Here is a 25,887-nt window from a genome sequence, read left to right as displayed (position 1 = left end):
GTACCTCCACGATTTCCTCCTTAAACTCCTTCAGCATCCTACGATGCATCCCATCCAGTCCTGGTAACTTATCTACTTTAAGTTCAGGCAGACTTTCTAGTACATGCTTTTTATCAATTTTTATCTCATCCAGTATCTCCTCTACCTCCACTTTCACTATGGTTTTGACAGCATTTTCTTATTTAGTGAAGACAGATGCAAAGTACTCATTTCGTACCTCAGCCCTCTTGTGTAGATCTCGTTTTTGGTCTCTAATCGGTCCCATCCATCCTTACTACCCATTTATTATTTATATGCCTATAGAAGACTTTTGAATTCCCTTTTATGTTAGCTGCCAATTTATTCTTATATTCTCTCCCTTTGCCCCTTTTATTTTCTTTTTTACTTCCCCTCTGAACTTTCTATATTCAGCCTGATTCTCATTCAACCTGACATCTGTCATATGCCCCCTTTATCTGCTTCACCTTACTCTCAATCCCTTTTGTCATCCAGGGAGCTCTGGTTTTGGTTGCCCTACCTTTCACCATCATGGGAATGTATCTCGACTGTATCCGAACCAACAGCCCATTGTTCGATTACAGTTTTGCCTGCCAATTTTTGATTCCAATTTGCCCGGGCCAGATCCGTTCTCAATCCATTGAAATTTGTCTTCCTCCAACTAGATTGCTCCCTGTCCTTTTCCATAGCCATTTTCCAAAGCTAATCTGAACCTTATGACACTATGATCACTGTTCTTTACATAAGAATTAGGAACAGGAGTCGGCCATCTAGCCCCTCGATTCTGCTCCGCCATTCAAAAAGATCATGGCTGATCTGGCCGTGGACTCAGCTCCACTTACCCGCCCGCTCCCCGTAACCCTTAATTCCCTTATTGGTTAAAAATCTATCTATCTGTGATTTGAATACATTCAATGAGCTAGCCTCAACTGCTTCCTTGGGCAGAGAATTCCACAGATTCACAACCCTCTGGGAGAAGAAATTCCTTCTCAACTCGGTTTTAAATTGGCTCCCCCGTATTTTGAGGCTGTGCCTCCTAGTTCTAGTCTCCCTGACCAGTGGAAACAACCTCTCTGCCTCTATCTTGTCTATCCCTTTCATTATTTTAAATGTTTTTATAAGATCACCCCTCATCCTTCTGAACTCCAACGAGTAAAGACCCAGTCTACTCAATCTATCATTATAAGGCAACCCCCTCATCTCCGGAATCAGCCTAGTGAATCGTCTCTGTACCCACTCCAAAGCTAGTATATCCTTCCTTAAGTAAGGTGACCAAAACTGCACGCAGTACTCCAGATGCGGCCTCACCAATACCCTGTACAGTTGCAGCAGGACCTCACTGCTTTTGTACTCCATCCCTCTCACAATGAAGGCCAACATCCCATTCGCCTTCCTGATTACCTGCTGCACCTGCAAACTAACTTTTTGGGGATTCATCCGCCAGCAGCTCGACCTCAATTATGACACGCAGCTCCTGTTTGTGAACTTGGGGGGTGCCAGGACCGCCCTCCGGGAGCTGCCTGTCTTTTACAGGGAACTCATCAGGGTCTGGAACAAAGTCTCCACCAAGCGCAGCTCTCCGCCGGCTGGAGTGGCGGCCGTCCTGCAGGAGCCGCTGCTCGGGAATCCGTACCTCCACGGCCGAGGTTTTATGTGGCGGTCGGAAGAGAGGGCTGTGGCTGGTGAGGTGACCAGGGTCAGGGACCTGCTCGATGGCGGAGGAGCGGGCTGGATGGCGCCAGACACGCTGGCGCGGCGCCTAAATTCTGCCAACGTCCGCCACGCGGCCGATGCCATCGAGTTGCTAAAAACAGCTCTGGGCCCTGACTCCGTTAGGTGCATCGAGGAGGCTCAAGCACGTGGGGAGATCCCGTCCGAACTGACCCCCGTCCGGACGGAATTCCTCATCGGCACCAAACCCCGGAACCTCCCTCGGGGGCCGGCGCCTCACAACTTGAGCCGCCTCGGGGAAATCCCCTCCGTGCCTTTCAGTTCCGCGCGGAGGGGTTTCCTGTACGGGCTGCTCCTGCACACCCTCAACTTTGCCATCCTCGCCGGCCGTCCGGACACGCCATGGCGTACCATCTTGCCGTCCGGAGGAGGCGGGGGTCCCCGATGGAGGGCACTCTACGCAGGGGTCCTCCCACTATTCATCGGGGACTTGGCCTGGAGGGTGGTGCACGGAGCAGTGCCGTGCAACAAATTTTTAAGCCGGTTCACAGACTCCCAGGCCGCCTGCAATTTCTGCGGTCTGGAGGAGTCCGTGTTCCATGTTTTTATTGAATGCACAAGGTTGCAGCCCCTGTTCCACTATTTGAAGGGGCTGCTCCTGAAATTCTGGCTGCACTTCAGTCCCACTCTCCTGATCTTTGGGCACCCTGTGCGGAGGGGAGCGGGTAGGTCCGAAGGCCTCCTCGTAGGACTGCTCCTGGGCACGGCCAAGGGTGCCATCAGCTGGTCCAGGCAGCGGGCGGTCGAGGGGGTCGTTCAACCTGACTGCCTGCCTCTCTTCCGCTCTTACATCCGGTCCAGGGTGTCCTTGGAGATGGAGCACGCAGTGTCCACCGGTACGCTCGCGGCCTTCCGCGAGAGGTGGGCACCGGAGGGACTGGAGTGCATCATCACGCCCGGCAACCAAATTTTAATTTGATTTTACGTTTTAAAGTTAATTTGTTTTAATTGCCGGTGCTTTTAGTGTCCCCTTCCCTTTTATAGGGGGCACTGGGGAAAAATTGTGATTTTAGTGCCCCAAAAAAAAAACAAAAAAAAAAAGAAAAACACCAAAAAAAAAAAGGGGGGAAAAAAAAGGGCCTTGTAAATGTCTGGAGTGTCACCCAGGTCGGGTGGCACCGTTTAATGTTTTATGTTTTGCAGGTGAACTCCAAAAAGAGTTTCATGCACAAGGACCCCCAGGTCCCTCTGCACTGCAGCATGTTGTAATTTCTCCCCATTCAAATAATATTCCCGTTTACTGTTTTTTTTTCCAAGGTGGATGACCTCACATTTTCCGACATTGTATTCCATCTGCCAAACCTTAGCCCATTCGCTTAACCCATCTAAATCTCTTTGCAGCATCTCGGTGTCGCTTTCCCACTAATCTTTGTGTCATCTGCAAATTTTGTTACACTACACTCTGTCCCCTCTTCCAGGTCATCAATGTATATTGTAAACAGTTGTGGTCCCAGCACCGATCCCTGTGGCACACCACTAACCACCGATTTCCAACCTGAAAAGGACCCATCTGCTTTCTGTTAGCCAGCCAATTCTCTATCCATGCTAATACATTTCCTCTGACTCCACGTACCTTTATCTTCTGCAGTAACCTTTTCTGTGGCACCTTATCGAATGCCTTTTGGAAATCTAAATACACCATATCCATCGGTACACCTCTATCCACCATGCTCGTTATATCCTCAAAGAATTTCAGTAAATTAGTTGAACATGATTTCCCCTTCATGAATCCATGTTGCGTCTGCTTGATTGCACTATTCCTATCTAGATGTCCCGCTATTTCTTCCTTAATGATAGCGTCAAGCATTTTCCCCACTACAGATGTTAAACTAACCGGTCTATAGTTACCTGCCTTTTGTCTGCCCCCTTTTTTAAACAGAGGCGTTACATTAGCTGCTTTCCAATCCACTGGTACCTCCCCAGAGTCCAGAGAATGTTGGTAGATTATAACGAATGCATCTGCTATAACTTCCGCCATCTCTTTTAATACCCTGGGATGCATTTCATCAGGACCAGGGGACTTGTCTACCTTGAGTCCCATTAGCCTGTCCAGCACAACCTCCCTAGTGATAGTGATTGTCTCAAGGTCCTCCCTTCCCACATTCCCGTGACCAACAATTTTTGGCATGGTTTTTGTGTCTTCCACTGTGAAGACCGAAGCAAAATAGTTGTTTAGGTCTCAGCCATTTCCACATTTCTCATTACTAAATCCCCCTTCTCATCTTCTAAGGGACCAACATTTACTTTAGTCACTCTTTTCCGTTTTATATTTCGGTAAAAGCTTTTACGATCTGTTTTTATATTTTGCACAAGTTTACCTTCGTAATCTATTTTTCCTTTCTTTATTGCTTTCTTAGTCATTCTTTGCTGTCGTTTAAAATTTTCCCAATCTTCTAGTTTCCCACTAACCTTGGCCACCTTATACGCATTGGTTTTTAATTTGATACTCTCCTTTATTTCCTCGGTTTTCCACGGCTGGTGATCCCTTCTCTTACCGCCCTTCTTTTTCACTGGAATATATTTTTGTTGAGCACTGTGAAAGAGCTCCTTAAAAGTCCTCCACTGTTCCTCAATTGTGCCACCGTTTAGTCTGTGTTCCCAGTCTACTTTAGCTAACTCTGCCATCATCCCACTGTAGTCCCCTTTGTTTAAGCATAGAATGCTCGTTTGAGACACTACTTCCTCACCCTCAATCTGTATTACAAATTCAACCATACTGTGATCATTCATTCCGAGAGGATCTTTTACTAGAAGATCGTTTATTATTCCTGTCTCATTACACAGGACCAGATCTATGATAGCTTGCTCCCTTGTAGGTTCTGTAACATACTGTTCTAAGAAACAATCCCATATGCATTCTATGAATTCCTCCTCCAGGCTACCCCGTGCGAGTTGATCTGACCATTTGGTATGTAGGTTAAAATCCCCCATGATTACTGCCGTTCCTTTTTCACATGCCTCTATTATTCCCTTGATTATTGTCCGCCCCACCGTGAAGTTATTATTTGGGGGCCTATAAACTACTCCCACCAGTGACTTTTTCCCCTTACTATCTCTAATCTCCACCCACAATGATTTAAATGTTCCCCTACTGACACTTGCTCCACTTGACCCACCTCATACCATTGAACCAGATCCAGCAATGCCTCCTTCTCATTGAGTCGGAAAAGTACTGATCAAGAAAGTTCTCCTGAACACACTTCAGAAATTCTTTCCCCTCTCTGCCCTTTACACTATTATAATCCCACTCTATATTAGGATAGTTGAAGTCCCCCATTATTACTACTTTATAGTTCTTGCACGTCTCTATAATTTCCATTAAAATTTGGTCTTTATTTATTTCCGACTAGTTGGCGGCCTATAGAATACACCTAGTAGTGTAATGGCACCTCTATTGTTCTTAACTCTAATAAAATAGATTCTGTCCTTGACCCTATTGTGTTCCTACCAAAGATGAGGCTGCACACAAGGAGGTTAAAATAACAGTGACCTCAGTCTTTAATAAGACACTCCAGAGTGAGGAACAGGCCTTAGGGGTCGGCTTATATACAGTGCTCCCAAGGGATGCTGGGATCTCTTGGGACTTCAGGGGATGAGCTCCATGGTGGCAGAACATGGGAGTGCATGCTTTACAGATACACATCACTCCCCCCACAAAGTCAAAGTGAAAACTATTTACAAGGTGAGGCGGTCGGGAGCCTTTCTTTCCCTGGAGGACCGCCTCGGTACAAATGTCTGTTCTGGTGTGTTGGCGGTGCCCTCGCTGCACTGGCGTGTTGTTGGCCCTGCAGGGCTGCTGGGTGAGCCTGGCCTTGCTGGGCTGTTGTGCGTGATGAGTTTGATTTCCTGGTCCGGCGTGGTGTCGTTAATCCTTTGGGTGTGTGTTGAGGGCTCGAAAAAGGTGGTGTCTGCTGTGGGTTGTTCAGGGCAGTCTGTGAACCGCAGCCTCATTTGGTCCAGGTGCTTTCTGCAAATTTGTCCATTGTCTAGTTTGACTATAAACACCCTATTCCCTTCTTTCGCGATCACCGTGCCCGCGATCCACTTGGGACCATGTCCATAGTTTAGCACATACACAGGGTCATTCAGATCAATTTCCCGTGACACAGTGGCGCGACCATTGTTTACATTTTGTTGCTGCCGCCTGCTCTCTACCTGATCATGCAGGTTGGGGTGAACCAGCAAGAGTCTGGTTTTAAATGTCCTTTTCATGAGTAGCTTAGCCGGGGGCACCCCTGTGAGTGAGTGGGGTCTCGTGCGGTAACTGAGCAGTACTCGGGACAGGCGGGTTTGGAGTGAGCCTTCTGTGACTCGTTTAAGGCTCTGTTTGATGGTTTATACTGCCCGCTCTGCCTGCCCATTGGAGGCTGGTTTAAACGGGGCCGAGGTGACATGTTTGATCCCATTGCGGGTCATGAATTCTTTAAATTCGGCACTGGTGAAACATGGCACGTTGTCACTGACCAGTATGTCAGGCAGGCCGTGGGTGGCAAACATGGCCCTCAGGCTTTCAATGGTGGCGGTGGCGGTGCTTCCCGACATTATTTCACATTCAATCCGTTTTGAAAAAGCATCCACCACCACCAGGAACATTTTACCGAGAAATGGGCCTGCATAGTCAACATGGATCCTCGACCCTGGTCTGGAGGGCCAGGACCACAAACTTAGTGGTGCCTCTCTGGGCGCGTTGCTCAACTGAGCACATACGCTGCATTGCCATACACAGGACTCTAAGTCAGAGTCGATATCGGGTCACCACACGTGGGATCTGGCTATCGCTTTCATCATTACTAAACCCGGGTGTGTGCTGTGGAGATCCGAGATGAACGTCTCCCTGCCCTTTTTTGGTAGCACTACGTAGTTACCCCAGAACAGGCAGTGTGCCTGAATGGACAGCTCGTCCTTTCGCCGTTGGAACGGCTTGATTGGCTCTTGCATTTCAACGGGGATGCTGGCCCAGCTCCCGTGCAGTACACAGTTTTTTTACTCGGGACAGCAGAGGACATTGGCTGGTCCAAGTCCTAATCTGGCTGGCCGTGACAGGTGATTTATAATTTTCAAACACTTCCATGACCATCAACAAGTCTGCGGGCTGCACCACCATCAACAAGTTTGCAGGCTGCGTCATTTCCACCCCCGTGGTGGGCAATGGTGGCCGACTGAGAGCATTCACACAGTTCTCGGTGCCTGGCCTCTGGCGGATGGTATAGTTATACGCTGATAGCGCAAGTGCCTACCTTTGTATGCGGGCTGAGGCATTCGTATTTATCCCCTTGTTTTCAGCGAACAGGGATGTGAGGGGCTTGTGATCGGTTTCCAGCTCAAATTTGAGGCCAAACAGGTACTGATGCATTTTCTTTACCCTAAACACACAGGCTAATGTCTCTTTCTCAATCATGCTGTCGGCCCTCTCGGCCTTAGACAAGCTCCTTGAAGCATAGACGACAGGTTGCAACTTACCTACAACATTAGCTTGTTGTAATACACACCCGACTCCGTAGGACAATGCGTGACATGCTAGCACAAGTCTTTTACACGGGTTATACAATACAAGCAGCTTGTTGGAGCATAAAATGTTTCTGGCTTTCTCAAAAGCAATTACTTGTTTTTTTCCCCCATACCCAATTCTCACATTTGCACAATAACACATGTAGGGGCTTAAAAAGGGTGCTTAACCCCAGTAGGAAGTTACCAAAATAGTTGAGGAGTCCCAGGAACGACCGCAGCTCCGTGACATTCTGTGGCCAGTGCGTGTTCCTGATCGCCTCTGTCTTGGCGTCTGTGGGCCGAATACCATCCGCCGCGATCTTTCTCCCCAAAAACCCCACTTCTGTTGCCATGAAGATGCATTTCGACCTCTTCAGCCGCAGCCCTACGCGATCCAGTCACTGGAGGACCTCCTCCAGTTTTTGTAGGTACTCGGCGGTGTCCCAACCCATGACCAATATGTCGTCCTGAAAGACCACCGTGTGTGGTACCGACTTGAGTAGGCTCTCCATGTTTCTCTGGAAGATCGCTGCAGCTGACCGAATTCCAAACGGGCATCTGTTGTAGATGAACAGTCCCTTGTGTGTGTTGATGCAGGTGAGGCCCTTCGAAGATTCCTCCAGCTACTGCGTCATGTAGGCTGAAGTCAGTTCGAGCTTGGTGAACGTCTTGCCGCCTGCCAGCGTTGCAAATAGGTCGTCAGCCTTAGGTAGCGGGTATTGGTCCTGTAGCGAGAAACGATTAATAGTTACTTTATAATCGCCACAAATCCTGACCGTGCCATCACTTTTGAGTACTGGACCAACGGGCTGGCCCACTCGCTGAATTCCACTGGGGAGATGATGTCCTCGTGTTGCAGCCTGTCCAGCTTGATTTCCACTCTCTCCCTCATCATGTGAGGTACCGCTCGTGCCTTGTGGTGCATGGGTCATGCCTCTGGGGCCAAGTGGATCCGCACCTTCGCCCCGGAAAAGTTTCCAATGCCTGGCTCAAAAAGGGAAGGAAATTTGTTGAGAACTTGGGTACATGAGACCTCATCGACATGTGATAGCGCTCGGATGTCATCCCAGTTCCAACGGATTTTGCCCAGCCAGCTCCTTCCAAGCAGTGTGGGGCCATCGCCCAGGACAATCCAGAGTGGCAGTTCGTGCACCGTGCCCTCGTAGGTGACCTTGACCATGACGCTGCCCAGGACAATGATAAGCTCTTTGGTGCACGTTCTCAGTTTCGTGTGATGGGGCTTAGGGCTGGTCTGAATGCCTTGTTGCACCACTGTCTCTCAAACATCTTTTTACTCATGATGTTTTGGCTAGCACCAGTGTCCAGTTCCATGGCTAAGGGTAAGCCATTCAATTTTATGTTTAGCATTATTGGTCGACATTTTGTCGAAAATGTGTGCACCCCGTGTACTTCAGCATCTGCCTCCTCTCTCTGAGGCTCGAAATTGCTTTGATCCACCATGGACCGATCTTCCTCTGCCACGTGGTGGTTAGCAGGTTTTGCAGAGCTTGCAGCTCGTTTGCAAGCTCGTGGAGGTGCCCTATTGTTCCACAGCTCTTGCAAACATACCCTTTGAAGTGGCATGAATAGGCTGAATGGAAGCCTCCACAACGCCAAAAAGGTGTGAATTGCCTTGCATTCATCCTTTGTTGGGGACCCTGAGTCATCTGGGTCACCCTAGGCCTGCTGGCAGTTGCAGTCTCGTGGGTTCTGCCTTGTACATTTCTGCTCGCAAACACAGTTCCAGTTAATTTATGAACATTGTGAGCACTTGTGTGCTGAGAAATTTGTTTGGTGTTATCACTGGTGGACATAAACGCCTGTGCTATCGCAATGGTCTTACTGAGGGTCGGTGTCTCTACAGTCAAAAATTTTCGTAGGATGGTCTCGTGGCCAATGCCCAGTACAAAAAAGTCTCTGAGCATTTGCTCCAGGTAGCCATCAAACTCTCATTGTCCTGCAAGTCGCCTTAGCTCGGCGACGTAGCTCACCACTTCCTGACCTTCAGATCACTGGCATGTGTAGAACCGATACCTCGCCATCAGCATGCTCTCCCTCGGGTTAAGACGCTCCTGAACCAGTGTACACAGCTCCTCATACGACATATCTGTCGGTTTCACTGGAGCCAGAAGATTCTTCATGAGGCTGTAGGTCGGTGCCCCGCAGACTGTGAGGAGGACCGCTCTCCTTTTTGCAGTGCTTCCTTCTCCATCCAGCTTGTTGGCTACAAAGTACTGGTCTAGCCGTTCGACATCGGCTTCCCAGTCCTCACCCTCCGAGAACTTCTCCAGGATGTCCACAGTTTGCTGCATCTTTGCGTTGGATTCGTATTCTCGTCGCCGGTTATTGGGTTCCTAAGACAGATGAGGCTGTACACAGGGAGGTTAAAGTAACAATGACCTCAATCTTTAAAAGACACTCCAGAGTGAGGAACAGGCCTTCGGGGCCGGCTTATATACAGTGCTCCCAAGGGATGCTGGGATCCCTTGGGACTTCAGGGGATGAGCTCCCTGGTGACGGAACATGGGAGTGCTTGCTTTACAGATACACAACAGACCCCACCAGGACATCCTCTCTCTCCAGCACTGTAACGTTCTCCTTAACCAATACTGCCACCCCACCTCCTTTCTTTCCTTCCCTATCTTTTCTGAATACCTTGTGTCCAGGAATATTTAAAACCCAATCCTCCCCTTTTTTGAGCCAGATCATCGTTATCACCACAACATCATAATCCCATGTGTCTATTTGCTTCTGTAGCTCATTTAAGGACTGGAAGCATCGAACCCTCAAGGATTTGTTGGACATTATCTGGACATTGCGTTTTAAGATTTCTCACTGCAGAAAAGCTGGAAACCTTTTGTGGGAGGGGCCCAGGTACTTTTCCATGTTGTACTTGAATTCCACACCTGATGGGCGGGTGTGGTCTAGGATGTTACAATGGCCAGGATAAGGCAACTCATCACAGGTAATGGGCAAAGATGGAGGGTCCATTGTTAAGCAATGTGAACTTATCAGAGATAGATCAGATCTGAACTGGTCAGTGATCAGAGCCATTACCTGGATGAGATAATCCCGAGAGGCAGGAAACCAGAACAAAAGAAAGCCATTAAACCCAGACCGGTTGGAAGCGAAGCCCCAACAACCAGCCATCACTGGAATACACATGGGTCACTCAGATGGAAGCCTCGAAACAAGGAAAACTTTATTGAGCCAGAAGAGGCAAACAAACAGGATCCTTGAAACAAGGTAAAACTTTATTAGGCCAGAAAAGGCAAACAGACTGGGAATATAAAAGCATGCCATGTGGACACAGCGCTCCCTCTTGCCTCGCTGCTTCGCCCCTACAAGAATCCAACCCTCCATATTATGACGGAGAGAAGAAACCAGAAGAGACACCTTTTCACTGGAAGAAGCAGCGAGCAAGCCAGTGAAATCGGTGAGCATTTCTGCACACACATCTTTTTAAGAACACAGTCACGGGGTGAGGGGGTATCGTGCGTTCTCCCAACCAAATTCTTAGGGGTTTACAGGGGAGGTGTTTTAGATGTTGGGGTACTTCGCGTTAGGGGTCTGTTAGACGGGCCACACTGTGTATTAAACTGCATTTGTTTGTTTTACACACCAGGGTGTATGTGGTTTTACTGGCTGCAGGTGTGTTTTAACTTTAATAAAAGCATTGCCGGTATTCGGACCAAGGTATTCGTCCGTGACTCATTCATCTATTCAGTACAGTAATCACTCCCAGGTCCAGAACTAGTGTAACGTGGGGGTGCGTCGCAAACACCTAAGGGAAACAACTTACACTCATCAACCTTATTTACCACGCTTTGTACATTTACACTCATGCACTGTAAACCTGACTTAGACCTTCTTGTATTCTCTCTTAATCTGACCCCATCTAAAACCATACTATTTCTTACTCTAGTGCTATCTCTCCCAATCCTTTGTGCGCTCTGTTTCTCCTTTCTAATGCTACATCCTGGTGCCCATCCCCCTGCCTAATTAGTTTAAACCCTTCCCCCTCCCCCCCACCCTGCGAGGATATTGGTCCCGGCTCTATTAAAGTGCCACCTGTCTGGTCTGTACAGATCCCACTTACCCCAAAATCAGTCCAACTGAGTGCGTTTTAGGCCACTTCGGAGGACAGTTAAGAGTCAAACACATTGTTGTGGGACGTGAGTCACATATAGGCCAGACCAGGTAAGAACAGCACATTTCCTTCACATCAATGAAGCAGTTGGGTTTTTAAAACAATCACACAGCTTCAATGTCACTTTTACTGATACCAGCTTTCTATTTTCAGAACTTATTTTAAACTGGAATTGTCAAACTGCCAGGCTGGGATTGGAACTTGCGTAGTCTGGATTGTTAGTCCAGGCCTCGGGGATTATTAGTTCAGTAACAAAATCACAACACTACCGTACTATAAATTGCATTATAAATATATCTGTGAGGCCTGTATTGTTCAGTTGTAGTTGTAGTTGCTGTAGCACTGCCAAGGGAAAATCTTTCCATTGCTCACCTTCCATCTGGTCTGGTGTGTGATATTTTTACCTTATCTCAACCATGTAATATGTCCCTTCAAATATTTGCTGTACTAGTAATGAGTGAACCACAGCCCTGTTTAGACTGCAGCATGACGAACAGATATAGAAAAATCACACTCCAAATCCTAGACTACCTGTGAGCAATGCTATGTTGGATCTACTACCACATTCAGGAGTGATCCTGGGAGTCCTCAACATCGACTCCGGACCCCTCAGTGTTAACTCCAGACCCCAAGAAGTCTCAAGGCATCAGGTCAAACATGGGCAAGGAATACTCCTGCTGATTACCACCTACCGCCCTCCCTCAGATGATGCATCAGTACTCCTCCATGTTTGACATCACTTGGAAAAAGCACTGAGGGTAGCAAGGACACAGAATGTACTCTGGGTTAGGGCACTTCAATGCCCACCACCAAGAGTGGCTCGGTAGCACCGCTACTGACCGAGCTGGCAGAAGGAGATAGCTGCCAGACTGGGCCTGCAGCAGTTGGTGAGAACCAACACAAGGGAAAAACCTACTTGACCTCATGCTCACCAATTTACCTGTCGCAGATGCATCTGTCCCTGACAGTATAGACAGCAGTGACCACCGCACAGTCATTGTGGAGACGAAGTCCCATCTTCACAGGGAGGACACACTTCATCTTGTTGTGTTGCACTACCACCGTGCTAAATGGGATAGATTCAGAACAGATTTGGCAGCTCAAAACTGGGCATCCATGAGGCGCTGTGGGCATTAGCAGCAGCAGAATTGTATTCCACCACAATCTGTAACCTCATGGTAATGGTAGTGAGGGATATGCCGGACCATCAAGCCAGGGAACCAGATTCAATGAGGAGTGTAGAAGAGCATGCCAGGAACAACACCAGGTGTAACTAAAAATGAGGTATCAACCTGGGGAAGCTGCAACACAGAACTACATAAATAATGGAAGCAGCATGCCATAGACAGAACTAAGCGATCCCACAACCAACGGATCAGATCAAAGCTCTGCAGTCCTGCCACATCCAGTCATGAATAGTGGTGGACCATAAAACTACTGACAGGAGGAGGCTCCAGGAACATCCCTATTCGATTCACTCCACGTGATATCAAGAAACAGCTGAGCGCACTAGATGCAGCAAAGGATATGGGCCCCGACAATATCTCAGCTGTTGTGCTGAAGACTTCTGCTCCAGAACTAGCCGCACCTCTAGCCAAGTCGTTCCATTACAGCTACAACACTGGCATCTACGCGACAATGTGGAAAATCCCATGTATGTCCTGTCTACAAAAAACAGGACAAATCCAATCCGGCCAATTACCACCCCATCAGTGTACTCACAATCATCAGCAAATTGATGGAAGATGTTGTCGACAGTGTTATCAAGCGGCACTTATTCACCAATAACCTGCTCACCGATGCTCAGTTTGGGTTCTGCCAGGACCACTCGGCTCCAGATTTTATTACAGCCTTGGTTCAAACATGGACAAAAGAGCTGAATTCCATAGATGAGGTAAGAGTGATTGCCCTTGACATCAAGGCAGCATCAAGTGTGACATCAAGGAGCCTTGGTAAAACTGAAGTCAATGGGAATCAGGGGGAAAACTCTCCACTGGCTGGATACCTAGCACAAAAGAAGGTTGTTGCTGCTGGTGGCCAATCATTCCAACCCCAGGCCTGCTGCAGGAGTTCCTCAGGGCTGTGTCCTCGGCCCAACCATCTTCAGCAGCTTCATCAATGACTTTCCCTCCATCATAAGGTCAGATGTGGGGATGTTTGCTGGTGATTGCAGTGTTCAGTTCCATTCGCAACTCTTTAGATAATGAAGCATGCAGCAAGATCTGGATGACATTCAGGCTTAGCCTGATAAGTGGCAAGTAACATTTGCACCACACAAGGGCCAGGCAATGACTATCTCCAACAAGAGAGTGTCTAACCACCGCCTGTTGACATTCAGTGGCATTACCATCACTGAATCCCCAAACATCAACCTGCAACTTAATTGGACCATCCATATAAATACTGTGGCAACAAGAGCAGGTCAGAGGCTGGGTATTCTGCAGAGTCTCACCTCCTGACTCCCCAAAGCCTTTCCACCATCTACAAGGCACAAGTCAGGAGGTTGATGGAATACGCTCCACTTGCCTGGATAAATGCAGCTCCAACAACACTTAACAAGCTCGACACCATCCAGGACAAAGCAGCCCACTTGATTGGCACCTCATCCACCACCTTCAGCATTCATTCCCTCCACCGCTGGTGCACCATGGCTGCCATGTGTACCATCTGCAAGATGCACTACAGCACCTCCCAAACCTGTGACCTCTACCACCTCGAAGGACAAGGGCAGCAGGTACATGGGAACATCATCACCTCCAACTTCCCTGTTAAGTCATACATCATCCTGACTTAGAAATATATCACCGTCCCTTCATCATCGCTGGATCAAAATGCTGGAGTTCCCTCCCTAACAGCGCTGTGGGAGTACCTTCATCAGACTGCAGCGATTCAAGGAGGCGGCTCACCACCACCACCTTCTCAAGAGCAATTAGGGATGGGCAGTAAATGCTGGGCCTCGCCAGCGATGCCCACATCCCAGGAACGAATTTTTAAAAAATACTCAGGCTGATTTCTCACTCAACCAAAACTAAAGGAGGGAAGACTGCAATCGTCCACATAGGAATTGATGCAGCAAAATAGGACAGTAAAGGAGGAAGTACTGATAACAGGTAAAAGTTACAAAGGAGTGCTTCCAGTGCAAAACCTCGCTTGCTGGGAATACTTACCAAAGAGTTACTGTGCCCGGCCACAATTCTTCATCCATTAATTTTAATGGACAGAAAATTAAGGCGGCACATACGGAAATTCCTAGTGTGTGGCTCCATGCTGGGAGTGCACGTTTTTAAAGTTACCCTTCAATGTTAATTCCAAACTAATTAGTAATTCATCCCAAACTGGCTGTTAGAGGAATTTAAAAATAACTATTAACACACGTTGGTAGTGTAAAGCTTTTAATTGCATGACACTGAACACAATATAAGTAGAAGTATATAAACCAATCAACACATCACAGAATTGACAAAGTGCTCATTTACATAAACTTGTACAATATGGTCTTCATATTATTTGTGATTTACAAAACTTTCACATATTTACATATGTAACACTAAGCCAGGGTTTGTTTTTGTACCTTTACGATGTACCAAACACATGCTCCAGATATAATCCCAAGTGTAAAAGAACAGTGGATGTTAATCTTGGAAGAGCTATTCATAAGTACAGACAAGCTATTATTTTGTATGTACCAACCTTAATATTCATTGGTAATATCTCCCACAAAATGATGTACACTTAAATAGTTATCAAAATATAATACAAAATTCAGACTAGATGGCACACTTACAGTTTACTTGATGTAATAATGTACCAATATGTATTATAGACACTAACTGTAAGTCAGAATATTACACATAAGGGTAAAGTTTACAATCTAACTTTGTACCATGGGCTTGAATAGCAGGCGTTTGAGCAGGGAGTGTCAGTGCAACCAATCTGCAGACTGCACGATCCTCTACTCACTAATTTGTGCCAGTAGTGCTCATTCAGAAAATCCTGCCCACTGCCAGTAATTTGGATCCTTCTCAATTGGAAGCTTAACATTTTTATCCATATAGAATTGTTTTTTGGGCTTTTTTTCTCTTGTTGATCTGGAACGATTAACTTCAATGTCCACTTACAGATTGTGATCAGGTAAAAAAGGAGACACCAGATATTATTGGGGGAGGCTTGTATACATTACAACACGTCGGTATGGAGAAAATTGTATCATGCTACACAGATTTCCTTCTTTTACCAAACACATTATTAATTAGCTTAACCATTGATTTTGAACCACTGGGTCTTCTTCTGCGGTTGCCACTTACATTCCTGATGGCCTTTGCAAACATCATTGCGACCTCTTGATGGTGCTCGGCTGCAGATAGTTCGCAGAACTGGCACTTGTTTTCTCCAGCTAAGAGCAGTCCTTCCTCCTCTCTCACTTCTCTCACATGGCACAAGTCTTGCTTATTGCCAACTAAAAATATCACTGACGTAACCTCTCTATAAAAGTGAAGAAAATACAATGGGTTAGAACGGTCAGTAAATTCATAAACACTTCAACCGCCAACAATTCATAGTAAATGTGAAACCAAAAGACAATTATGTATCTTCAGGTACAGCTTCACAATTGCTAATTTACGATCCCATAGATACGAGCTGTTAAAAGAATATATTTTTGTTCATACAACCCAGTTCCTTTATTTGATGCAGATGGATTTCCAGCACTGTAATATCTTGCTATTGCTTCCCTTTCCACTGCAATTTCAAATTTAAATTAATTCTGCACATGTTGATGCCGGAAGTTGAATAGAATAGCTACTTGCACATCTTTGAGAAGAACTATGTAATACATGTGGCACTCAGCAATGGCTGCATTCTGGATTATGGATACTAAAGCCCTAGTTTTCCAAGTATGCACTTTCTCTGACCATGCATAATAGCAAATCATGAGCACTGCCCCTGTGAACTCCCAATATCAGAGCTTGTGGGGAGGTTCCCTGGGCCACTCAGAAGATTGGGCCTTAAACACCCAATGTATCCAATGTAAATCTTCTATACCCTTTCCACTCCATCTCCAGATTGCATGGGAATTAGTACCTAGAAAAGTGGCAAAGCATCTACAGGTGTAAGTGTTAAATTATTGTCATGTTATAAGGTAACACCTTTAAATTAAACTCATGGAAACTGTTCTTTTCAATCAATCTTGAACTTTACAAATAAACTTCAAAAACTACTTTTTTAAAATTTCTCTTTTATCTTGTTGAACACTTAATTTTTCTTTGAATCACTATAAATTATTACTATTGGATGCCAAGTAGTTGTCAAGAAATGTTGTTAAATACTCTCCTTGCCAATATAAATCATATGAAATGTTGAAAGTATTTACCTTGATTGGCCTTCATAGCAAGGGGATTTGAGTACAGGGGCAGGGAGGTGTTGCTATAGTTGTACAGGGCATTGGTGAGGCCACACCTGGAGTATTGTGTACAGTTTTGGTCTCCTAACCTGAGGAAGGACATTCTTGCTATTGAGGGAGTGCAGCGAAGGTTCACCAGACTGATTCCCGGGATGGCGGGACTGACCTATCAAGAAAGACTGGATCAACTGGGCTTGTATTCACTGGAGTTCAGAAGAATGAGAGGGGACCTCATAGAAACATTTAAAATTCTGACGGGGTTAGACAGGTTAGATGCAGGAAGAATGTTCCCAATGTTGGGGAAGTCCAGAACCAGAGGTCACAGTCTAAGGATAAGGGGTAAGCCATTTAGGACCGAGATGCGGAGGAACTTCTTCACCCAGAGAGTGGTGAACCTGTGGAATTCTCTACCACAGAAAGTTGTTGAGGCCAATTCACTAAATATATTCAAAAAGGAGTTAGATGAGGTCCTTACTACTAGGGGGATCAAGGGGTATGGCGAGAAAGCAGGAATGGGGTACTGAAGTTGAATGTTCAGCCATGAACTCATTGAATGGCGGTGCAGGCTAGAAGGGCCGAATGGCCTACTCCTGCACCTATTTTCTATGTTTCTATGTTTCTATGAAAGCAAAACATATTCAAGGGCCTAAACTTTGGTTAAAAAAATCCACTGTAATAAGCAAGTGTTTAAACTGAGACTTGCTCACTCTGGCTTATCTTTCTTTGGCAAAAGAATTAGTAATCGTTTTGTAATCATTGTTTATGACTAGCAAACACAATGGCAGGTGGGTGCAATTTTTAAATGGATGATTTTAAGTACAACCAAAAATCAACCAATGAGGGACTAGTGATAAAACCGATCAATCACAAAGCACCTATAATAGCGATCCTTCATCACTTCTCAAGCAATAAACAAGTCACTTAACTGAGCCAAATGTTACAAAGTTCAGTCTTTCAGCTGCAGTGTATTTAACCATATAATAGCATAACAAAAATTAAGAAAATCTGTTCACCTACAAGGTCCAATGTCAGTTAAGAATTCTTGTTGAAACACATATGAGATGATTAAGAGCTTTATTTTTGGATAGGTACGCTAAACCTGATTTAAATCATTTCTAAGAAAGGGAATATGCATCTTTATATACAATGATTTAAAAAAAAAAGGCAAATATGGTTTTGGTTCTTCACAGATCATGGTATGGGAAATAATCAAGACTACAAATTCTAATAATTATAATTTTCAGAACACGGAGTCATGAAAGTAAACTCAACCGGGCTCCACAACATAATAGTTTTGCTGAAGTTGACACTTTTGAAAACACAAATGTTTTGATCGCATCAGTAGTCTAGATTATGTAGTATAGCTCTAGCCCTACTAGTTACAGTCCATACACTGGGTACAGAGCTCAGATATATCTTTTTAATTATTTCCAAAATTAGAAGTTTTACAATTTATTATAGGAAGCAATGGTAGTATTGCACATAAGATTCTAGATTTATAGCTAATGAACTGAAAATACAAACCTAGATTTTCCAATCAGTGTAATTTTAGCCATTGGGTTAATGCCAGCATTAAAACAACACTGATCAGAAAATCAAGGCTACATCATTTCCCATGTTGCTAGCAATGTCCTGTGTAACCCATGTGTCCAACCTAGCCTGCAATGATTTTTTACAAATTAAAAAAAAACATTCTCATACTTTATGTCCAAACAATACCCCCCCCTCCCCTCTCAAATAGATCAGGAAGCTCATTGTTTAACTGTTCCATCAACATAATTGGACAATTGTATATTATTGTGCACTGAGAAAAGTAATGTGAAAATCTATAGTACAATAAATACATAGCGCTGTACACAGCTTTAGAAATCCATGTTTATTTCTTCGCAATCGATATAATTTACTATTTTACAATAAATTTAAACTAATTAAAGGGGCACATTCATGTGGTTAAATTTCAGTAAGTAAATAACACAAACATCGTTTCTTCTCCATCCCAATCCCACTTGACCTCTCCATCTCACTCTGACCTTTCTGTTCTCGGCCTACTATCTGTTCCAATGAAGTTCAACGCAAGCTCATGAAACAGCACCTCATCTTTCTGTTCGGCACTTTACAGCCTTCCAGCCGTAACACTGAGTTTGACAACCTTCGCTCTTAATCACCACTCCCATTTTCTGGTCATTATTCCGCCATTCACACCCTATCCAGAATAACCTTTTTCTAACTTCTGTCATTACCATTTCAATTCAGCCCATCATCCCTTTGGTGTCTCTAATCTTTGCTGTCTTCCACCCTATCACAGACCTTCCCTTTTGTTCTTTGCTCCCCTCCCCCTTTCAGTGCTTAAGAATGTGCCTTTTTCGAACATTCGGCAGTTCTTATGAAGGGTCGTCACAGATGCTGTCTGACCCGCTGAGATTTCCAGCAGTCTCTGTTTTTATTTCAGATTCCAGCACCCGCAGTATTTTGCTTTAGGCACAGTGGTGTAATGATGATAAAATAAGAACATAAAAAATAGGAGCAGGAGTGGGACATTTGGCCCCTCGAGCCTGCTCCGTCATTCAGTATCATGGTTGATCTGATCTTGGCCTCAACTCTACTTCCCCGCCCACTCCCCATAACCCTTGATTCCTTTATCATTCAAAAATACGTCTATCTCCGCCTTAAATATATTCAATGACCCAGCCTCCACAGCTCTCTGGGGCAGAGAATTCCATAGATTTACAACCGTCTGAGAGAAGAAATTTCTCCTCATCTCAGTTTTAAATGGGTGGCCCCTTATTCTGAGACTATGCCCCCTAGTTTTAGTTTCCCCTATGAGTGGAAATTTCCTCTCTGCATCCACCTTGTTGAGCCCCCTCATTATCTTATATGTTTCAATAAGATCACCTCTCATTCTTCTGAACTCCAATGTGTATAGGCCCAACCTATCTTCATAAGTTAACCCTCTCATCTCTGGAATCAACCTAGTGAATCTTCTCTGAACAGCCTCCAATGCAAGTATATCCTTCCTTAAATACGGAGACCAAAATTGTACGCAGTACTCTAGGTGTGGCCTCACCAATACCCTGTACAGTTGTAGCAGAACTTCTCTGCTTTTATACTCTATCCCCCTTGCAATAAAGGCCAACATTCCATTTGCCTTCCTGATTACTTGCTGTACCTGCATGCTAACATTTTGTGTTTCATGCACAAGAACCCCAGGTCCCTCTGTACTGCAGCACTTTGCAATTTTTCTTCATTTATTTGTAATTTGCTTTTCTATTATTTCTGCCAAAGTGGATAACCTCATATTTTCCCACATTATACTCCATCTGCCAAATTTTTGCCCATTCACTTAGCCTGTCTATATCCCTTTGCACATTATTTGTGTCCTCCTCACAATTTGCTTTCCCACCCATCTTTGTATCATCAGAAAACTTGGCTACATTACACTCAGTTCCTTCATCCAAGTCATTAATATAGATTGTAAATAGTTGAGGACCCAGCACCGATCCCTGAGGCACCCCACTAGCCACTGTTTGCGAACTGGAAAATTACCCATTTATCCCGACTCTCTGTTTTCTGTTAGTTAACCAATCCTCTATCCATGCTAATATATTACCCCCGACCCGGTGAACTTTTATCTTGTGCAGTAACCTCTTCATGTGGCACCTTATCGAATGCCTTCTGGAAATCCAAATACACCACATCCACTGGTCTCCCTTATCCATCCTGCTCATTACATCCTAAAGAACTGTTCTGAGCTTTGCTTGGATTTGAGCATGCTTAAAAACTAGTCAGGAAATGCTAACATCTTTAAAATGTAATTGTGACGCAGTATAGTTAAATTGACCACAATTGCATATGTCAAAACTTCCACAGTGTTTATTTAGCATTCTGATCAAGCTTTTCCTGTACATTACTTTTCTTGTGCTTCCTATGTGCACACAAGTACTGGCACAATGCAAAAGTACCAGCCGTGCCAATAGTTCTTTATCACATGAGCACATATGAGATAAAATGATCCAAGATTAATAGAATAGTTATTCTTTGCTGCTTCCTCCCCCAGCCTCCAAATGTTCTCCGCTCCACTCTTAAAGCTCATGCTGGATAATTTCTTCAAAGATGGGAGCACTGTTTCTGGCTCCTCAGGGGACGGAGTGGGAGCATCACGCACTCCCACATCAGGTGTAATGCAGGTCAAGGGCACAACAGTTCAATCTATCTAGCTATCTAGAACAAAAGACCTTACATGAATAGATGTATAGAGTACAAAAGCGTGGACAGTATGATGAATCTGTATAAAACACTGGTTCGGCCTCAACTGGAGTATTGTGTCCAATTCTGGGCACCGCACTTTAGGAAGGATGTGAAGGCCATGGTCAACATGAGGAAAAACATTTTACGCAGCAAGTGGTTAGGATCTGGAATGCACTGCCTGAAAGGGTGGTGGAGGCAGACTCAATCGTGGGAGTTGGATAAGTACCTGAAGGAAAAAAATTTGCAGGGCTACGAGGAAAGGGCGGGGGAGTGGGACTAGCTGAAGTGCTCTTGCAGTGAGCTGGCACGGGCTCGACAGGCCAAATAGCCTTCTTCCGTGCTGTATGATTCTATCTATGATTCTATGAAGAGCACATTACTCCAGCTGAAGTTCTGGATGAATGAGACAGAGACTACCCAAATAAAGGACTGCATGCTTCCTGTGGTGACTATAGCATTTTGTATCTACTTCCTATATGAAAGGAACTATAAGCATGTGCATCTGATGAGTGTAACATGTCAAGATGCATCAACATTTTTAAAAAATTCACCAGTCAACAAGAGTGACTATGTAGTTATTGTTGAAGTGAGTGGGAAAATCTAACAACAGAATGCAGAAAAAGTTGCTGTAAGTGAGATGAAGAGTCAGCCACTGAATAGATCTAACTAGCCCAAATCAAGGCGTAACCAGAGTACGAGAGTGTAACAGAGTAATGTGCTCTTACCTTTTGCAAATTTCACTATTCAGTTCTCGTATCCGCCGAATGAGTGCTTTTGCAGAGACAAAGGAGGACCGGTCACCAATATTGTACACCACGACAAACCCATCAGCCCAGTTCACTTGATCAATCAGCGAGGACTTGCTCTCAGAATGCTGGAAGAGAAAGGGCTGTCAGAAAATCACTGGGCAGTCTGACCTGTGCTTTAAGCTACTTCATTTAACTTATTAATCATAATTCTAGTTTGTGCATTACAGAGTTACATTTATTATAGTTAATCTATTCATATCATTGACATTAAGAGCATAAGAAATAGGAACAGGAGTAGGCCATACGGCCCCTTGAGCCTGCTCCGCCATTCAATATCATGGCTGATCTGATCATGGACTCAGCTCCACTTCCCCGCCCGCTCCCCATAACCCCTTATCGCTCAAGTAACTGTCTATTTCTGTCTTAAATTTATTCAATGTCCCAGCTTCCACAGCTCTCTGAGGCGGCAAATTCCACAGATTTACAACCTCTGAGAGAAGAAATTCCTCCTCATCTCTGTTTTAAATGGGTGGCCCCTTATTCTAAGATCATGCCCTCTATTTCTAGTCTCCCCTATCAGTGGAAACATCCTTGTCAAGTCCCCTCATAATCTTATATGTTTCGATAAGATCCTCATTCTTCTGAATGCCAGTAGAGGCCCAACCTATTCAACCTTTCCTCATAAGTCAACCCCCTCATCCCTGGAATCACCTACTGCACCTTCTCTGAACTGCCTCCAAAGCAAGTATATCCTTTCGTAAATATGGAAACCAAAACTTCACACGGTATTCCAGGTGTAGCCTCACCAAAACCCTATATAGCTGTAGCAAGACTTCCCTGCTTTTATTCTCCATCCCCTTTGCAATAAAGGCGAAGATACTATTAGCCTTCCTGATCACCTGCTTTTCCTGCATACTATGCTTTTGCAACCTTCAATTAAAGTTGGTGAAATAGATACAAAAGGCTAAACGTTGGTCATTAACTATCTACATATAATGAGAAAGTGAGATAATACAAGCAACACTCTATTGATGACTTTCATCAAAGAAAGAAATCATAGCATTTACTGTACAAAAGGAACTCACTTTGCTCATCACTCTGGTGCTATCTTTTCATCGGGAGCTCTCGACTCCAATTCCCTACCCTTTCCCCATATCTTTTTATATTGTTCCTTTTCAAATACTTCACCAATTGCTTTTTAAATGATGTTTATAGTCTTTTGTGTTAAAGCATACCCAGGTACGAATAACCCTCTGCTTGAAAATATTTATGGTTACCTTTCCCTTTTGTTCCTCCAATGATAATCATCAAGTTATGTCCCTTATTACTAACCTGTCAGTCAGTGGAAACATCATTGCAAAGCCTTCTATGTGGTTATAGCACCTATCACAACTCTCAGGACATCTCAAAACACTTCACATCTTAGGGATTACTATGCAAGTTCAGTCACTGGTGTTATCTACAGGTTTGTAAGCTTTATTTACTACCCCCTCATACTAACAATATATGGAACCAACTTAACAGTTATTATAGAACAATTTTCTACATGAGGAGATCATATTATTACTCCTATCTGACATAGGAATAACTGACATGACTTTGTCAGTCTTCAGAATAGAGTAGCTTTCCTGCTACCAACAATCAGACAAGTCCTCTGTTTCACTTGGCACAAGAGAACCTACTCTGAAGAAATACTTACTTGGGAGCAAGGGTCGAATATTTCTAAATTCATTTGTCGCCCATCTATGGATAAGCGTTTTCTGTAGATACACTCTGCAAAAACAAAAGTTATCGGAGCTTTGATCAGAATATTACACAGCAATACTGCAGCACCTTTCCCTAAAGATGTGTTTCAAAATAACTCCATTTCAGCAATTAGATATATTGTTTTAAATGTAAAAGCACTAGAAGTTAAGTAATGTATTCTGCTGTGAACATAATATTTATAAATCAAGTAAATATTGGATTTTATTAGCTGCAATTAAAAATTGAATTTGAAAGATTTCAGACAAGTTTAGCTCCTGAAGTAGCTGATTTAAGAATAAACAAACAGATTTATAGCGAGCCTTATTACAGGACATCCGAAAGAACTTCAGTAACATCATTCATTGGCTGGGATATGCAATCACTATTTTATGTAGACAAACATGCCAATTTGTGCACAGGAAGATCCCACAAACTACACACTTTTTGAGCGCTGCACATAGTCTGGGTAACATGGCAGGTTTGCATTGTTGCACATTCGATGCTTGTCACGGGCTGAAAGTTTTCAATACGGCTTTCAAGAGTTCTAAAAGTTTTACTTGTGATTAAAACTAAGATTAAAAGGTAAGTTATGGCAGCGTAAGTAATGGGCCAAACATTTCTTGCCAGACAGGTTGCTATGGAGATGTTACTCCATTAAAAGGCGCTTGCCAGCATTTTACAGTGAATAACATCATAAATAGGAAGCACGGGCATCACTGTACACAAGAGGTAATTCCTGCAACAGGGTACTTCTTCACACAGATCAGGTGCTTTTGTATGTTTCCACAAACATAAACAGGTTGTATTTGCATTTGAGTGCACAAGGTCATATTGTAGTTTCTCATTCCCCAAACTGCCAATGCTGTGACCAAGTAGGTGCTGCAGCGAGACCAGTGCAGTTTGAAATAAATTTACCAGCATCTTTAAAAAAAAGTTTACTGCGTGGGCGCGTGTTTATGCACCGTGAGCTCAGATTTCTAAGAACTCCTGTTCCAAATGTGGGATTGAGATCTTTTGTACTTACCGGAGCTGGACGCATATTCGCCAATAAAACGCTTGGTTAGGAAACGCACGATGAGAGCTGCAAACAAATAAACCAAATAATCAAGATGTTGCACCCAGCAATGCGGGGGGTCCTTAAACTGCCCTGTAATATCATGATAATTTAACAAAAAAATGCAAGGGAAATATGTTAAATATTTAGAAATATACACGTGAAATAGCCTATACAGTGATGTTCACTCACCGGATTTCCCAACTCCATCGTTTCCTAACACAGCAAGTTTGATCTCATTCATGCTTTTGGAATCAGTGTTGAATCCAATTGTTTGTGAGCTATAGTGAGCTGCTGCTTTCTTGCAGACGCGCTGAAGATCTTCTCCTTGATGGCAGACTATGAGAGGCTGTCACATCCCGGTCTCTCTACTGCTAGACTAAGGCACATCCACGACCTGTTCCTGTTTGGGTCCGGCCGCTGGGGCGAAATGCTTTATTAAAGTGCGCCTGGGCGTGCGTCACTTTGGCGCAATGCCTGTCAATCATCCTCCCGGCCTCCAGGGGACGGAGCAGTTCTGCATTTGGGAATCTCGCATGCAGACAGCAGTACCAACAGACCCCTGAGGGGAAAGAGAGGGAGGTGGAGAAAGAGCACAGATCCCTATCTATGCATCTGACCTCTGCAATGGGAAAAAATAAGGAAAATTCAGAGATAAGTTGCATTTATATATAGAAAGAAACGAAAAGTCATTCAAAACTATCACAGACAATGCAACAAAGGAATTGGATAAAGGAAATAGGACGATTAAACATAACGTGTGGGAGAATAAAGTAAAACTATAAATAAAATGGGAAGCCTAATTGTTGAGAGTATGTCAGAAAGTGCGGTAACAAGGAAATAATAAGTGAAATGGTTACAGAATGCAATAGGAAAGAAAATTGCATGGTAACATTGAGCTATTTTTAAAGTTGAATAATAGATACTGCACATAATTGCATTAAATGTGAATCATAGCAGACAACTGAGGTAAATTTGACTCATGAAAGCGGAGTCCACCTTTAAAAGTTTCAGTAATGGAAGGGATACTGGGTTCGTTACGCTGTCATTAAGAATAAGCCTGAATTGCAAAATGCACGGACTTTTTAGAGTTGCAATGATGAACTTAAGTTAATGCTCCAACAAAAATGTTCCAGCATTAATGGCAATTATCTTCGGACTTTGATGTGCTGATTTTTTGACCACAGATTAATGCCGCCTAAGGGACGGAATGAATATTGTAAACACTCACCTACTGTGCAGGGAGCTGAGTCTCATTGGAGCAGGGTGGGGTTGTGTCCCGGTTTGTAAGGTGTTATGACTGAAAACGTTTTCAAGGCTACAGCGCGAG

At 44.4% G+C, this 25,887-nt stretch overlaps 1 protein-coding gene across 1 annotated transcript; it reads right to left on the bottom strand.

Annotated features, from left to right (window-relative positions):
* Positions 1-14,740: 14,740 nt before the first annotated feature.
* On the bottom strand, positions 14,741-24,955 carry rergla (RERG/RAS-like a). Its single transcript, XM_070896680.1, has 5 exons — positions 24,750-24,955; positions 24,528-24,584; positions 23,457-23,530; positions 21,734-21,882; positions 14,741-15,847 (listed from the first exon to the last, which is right to left on the bottom strand). The coding sequence occupies exons 1-5, from the start codon at positions 24,799-24,801 to the stop codon at positions 15,577-15,579; spliced, it is 603 nt and encodes a 200-aa protein (XP_070752781.1). The 5' UTR covers positions 24,802-24,955; the 3' UTR covers positions 14,741-15,576.
* Between the last annotated feature and the right edge of the window lie 932 nt (positions 24,956-25,887).

Source organism: Pristiophorus japonicus, chromosome 13 (genome assembly GCF_044704955.1).
Source record: "Pristiophorus japonicus isolate sPriJap1 chromosome 13, sPriJap1.hap1, whole genome shotgun sequence".
NCBI lineage: Eukaryota > Metazoa > Chordata > Chondrichthyes > Pristiophoridae > Pristiophorus > Pristiophorus japonicus.
The sequence above is the reverse complement of the archived record's forward strand: the minus strand, read 5'-3'. Positions and strand labels throughout refer to the sequence as shown.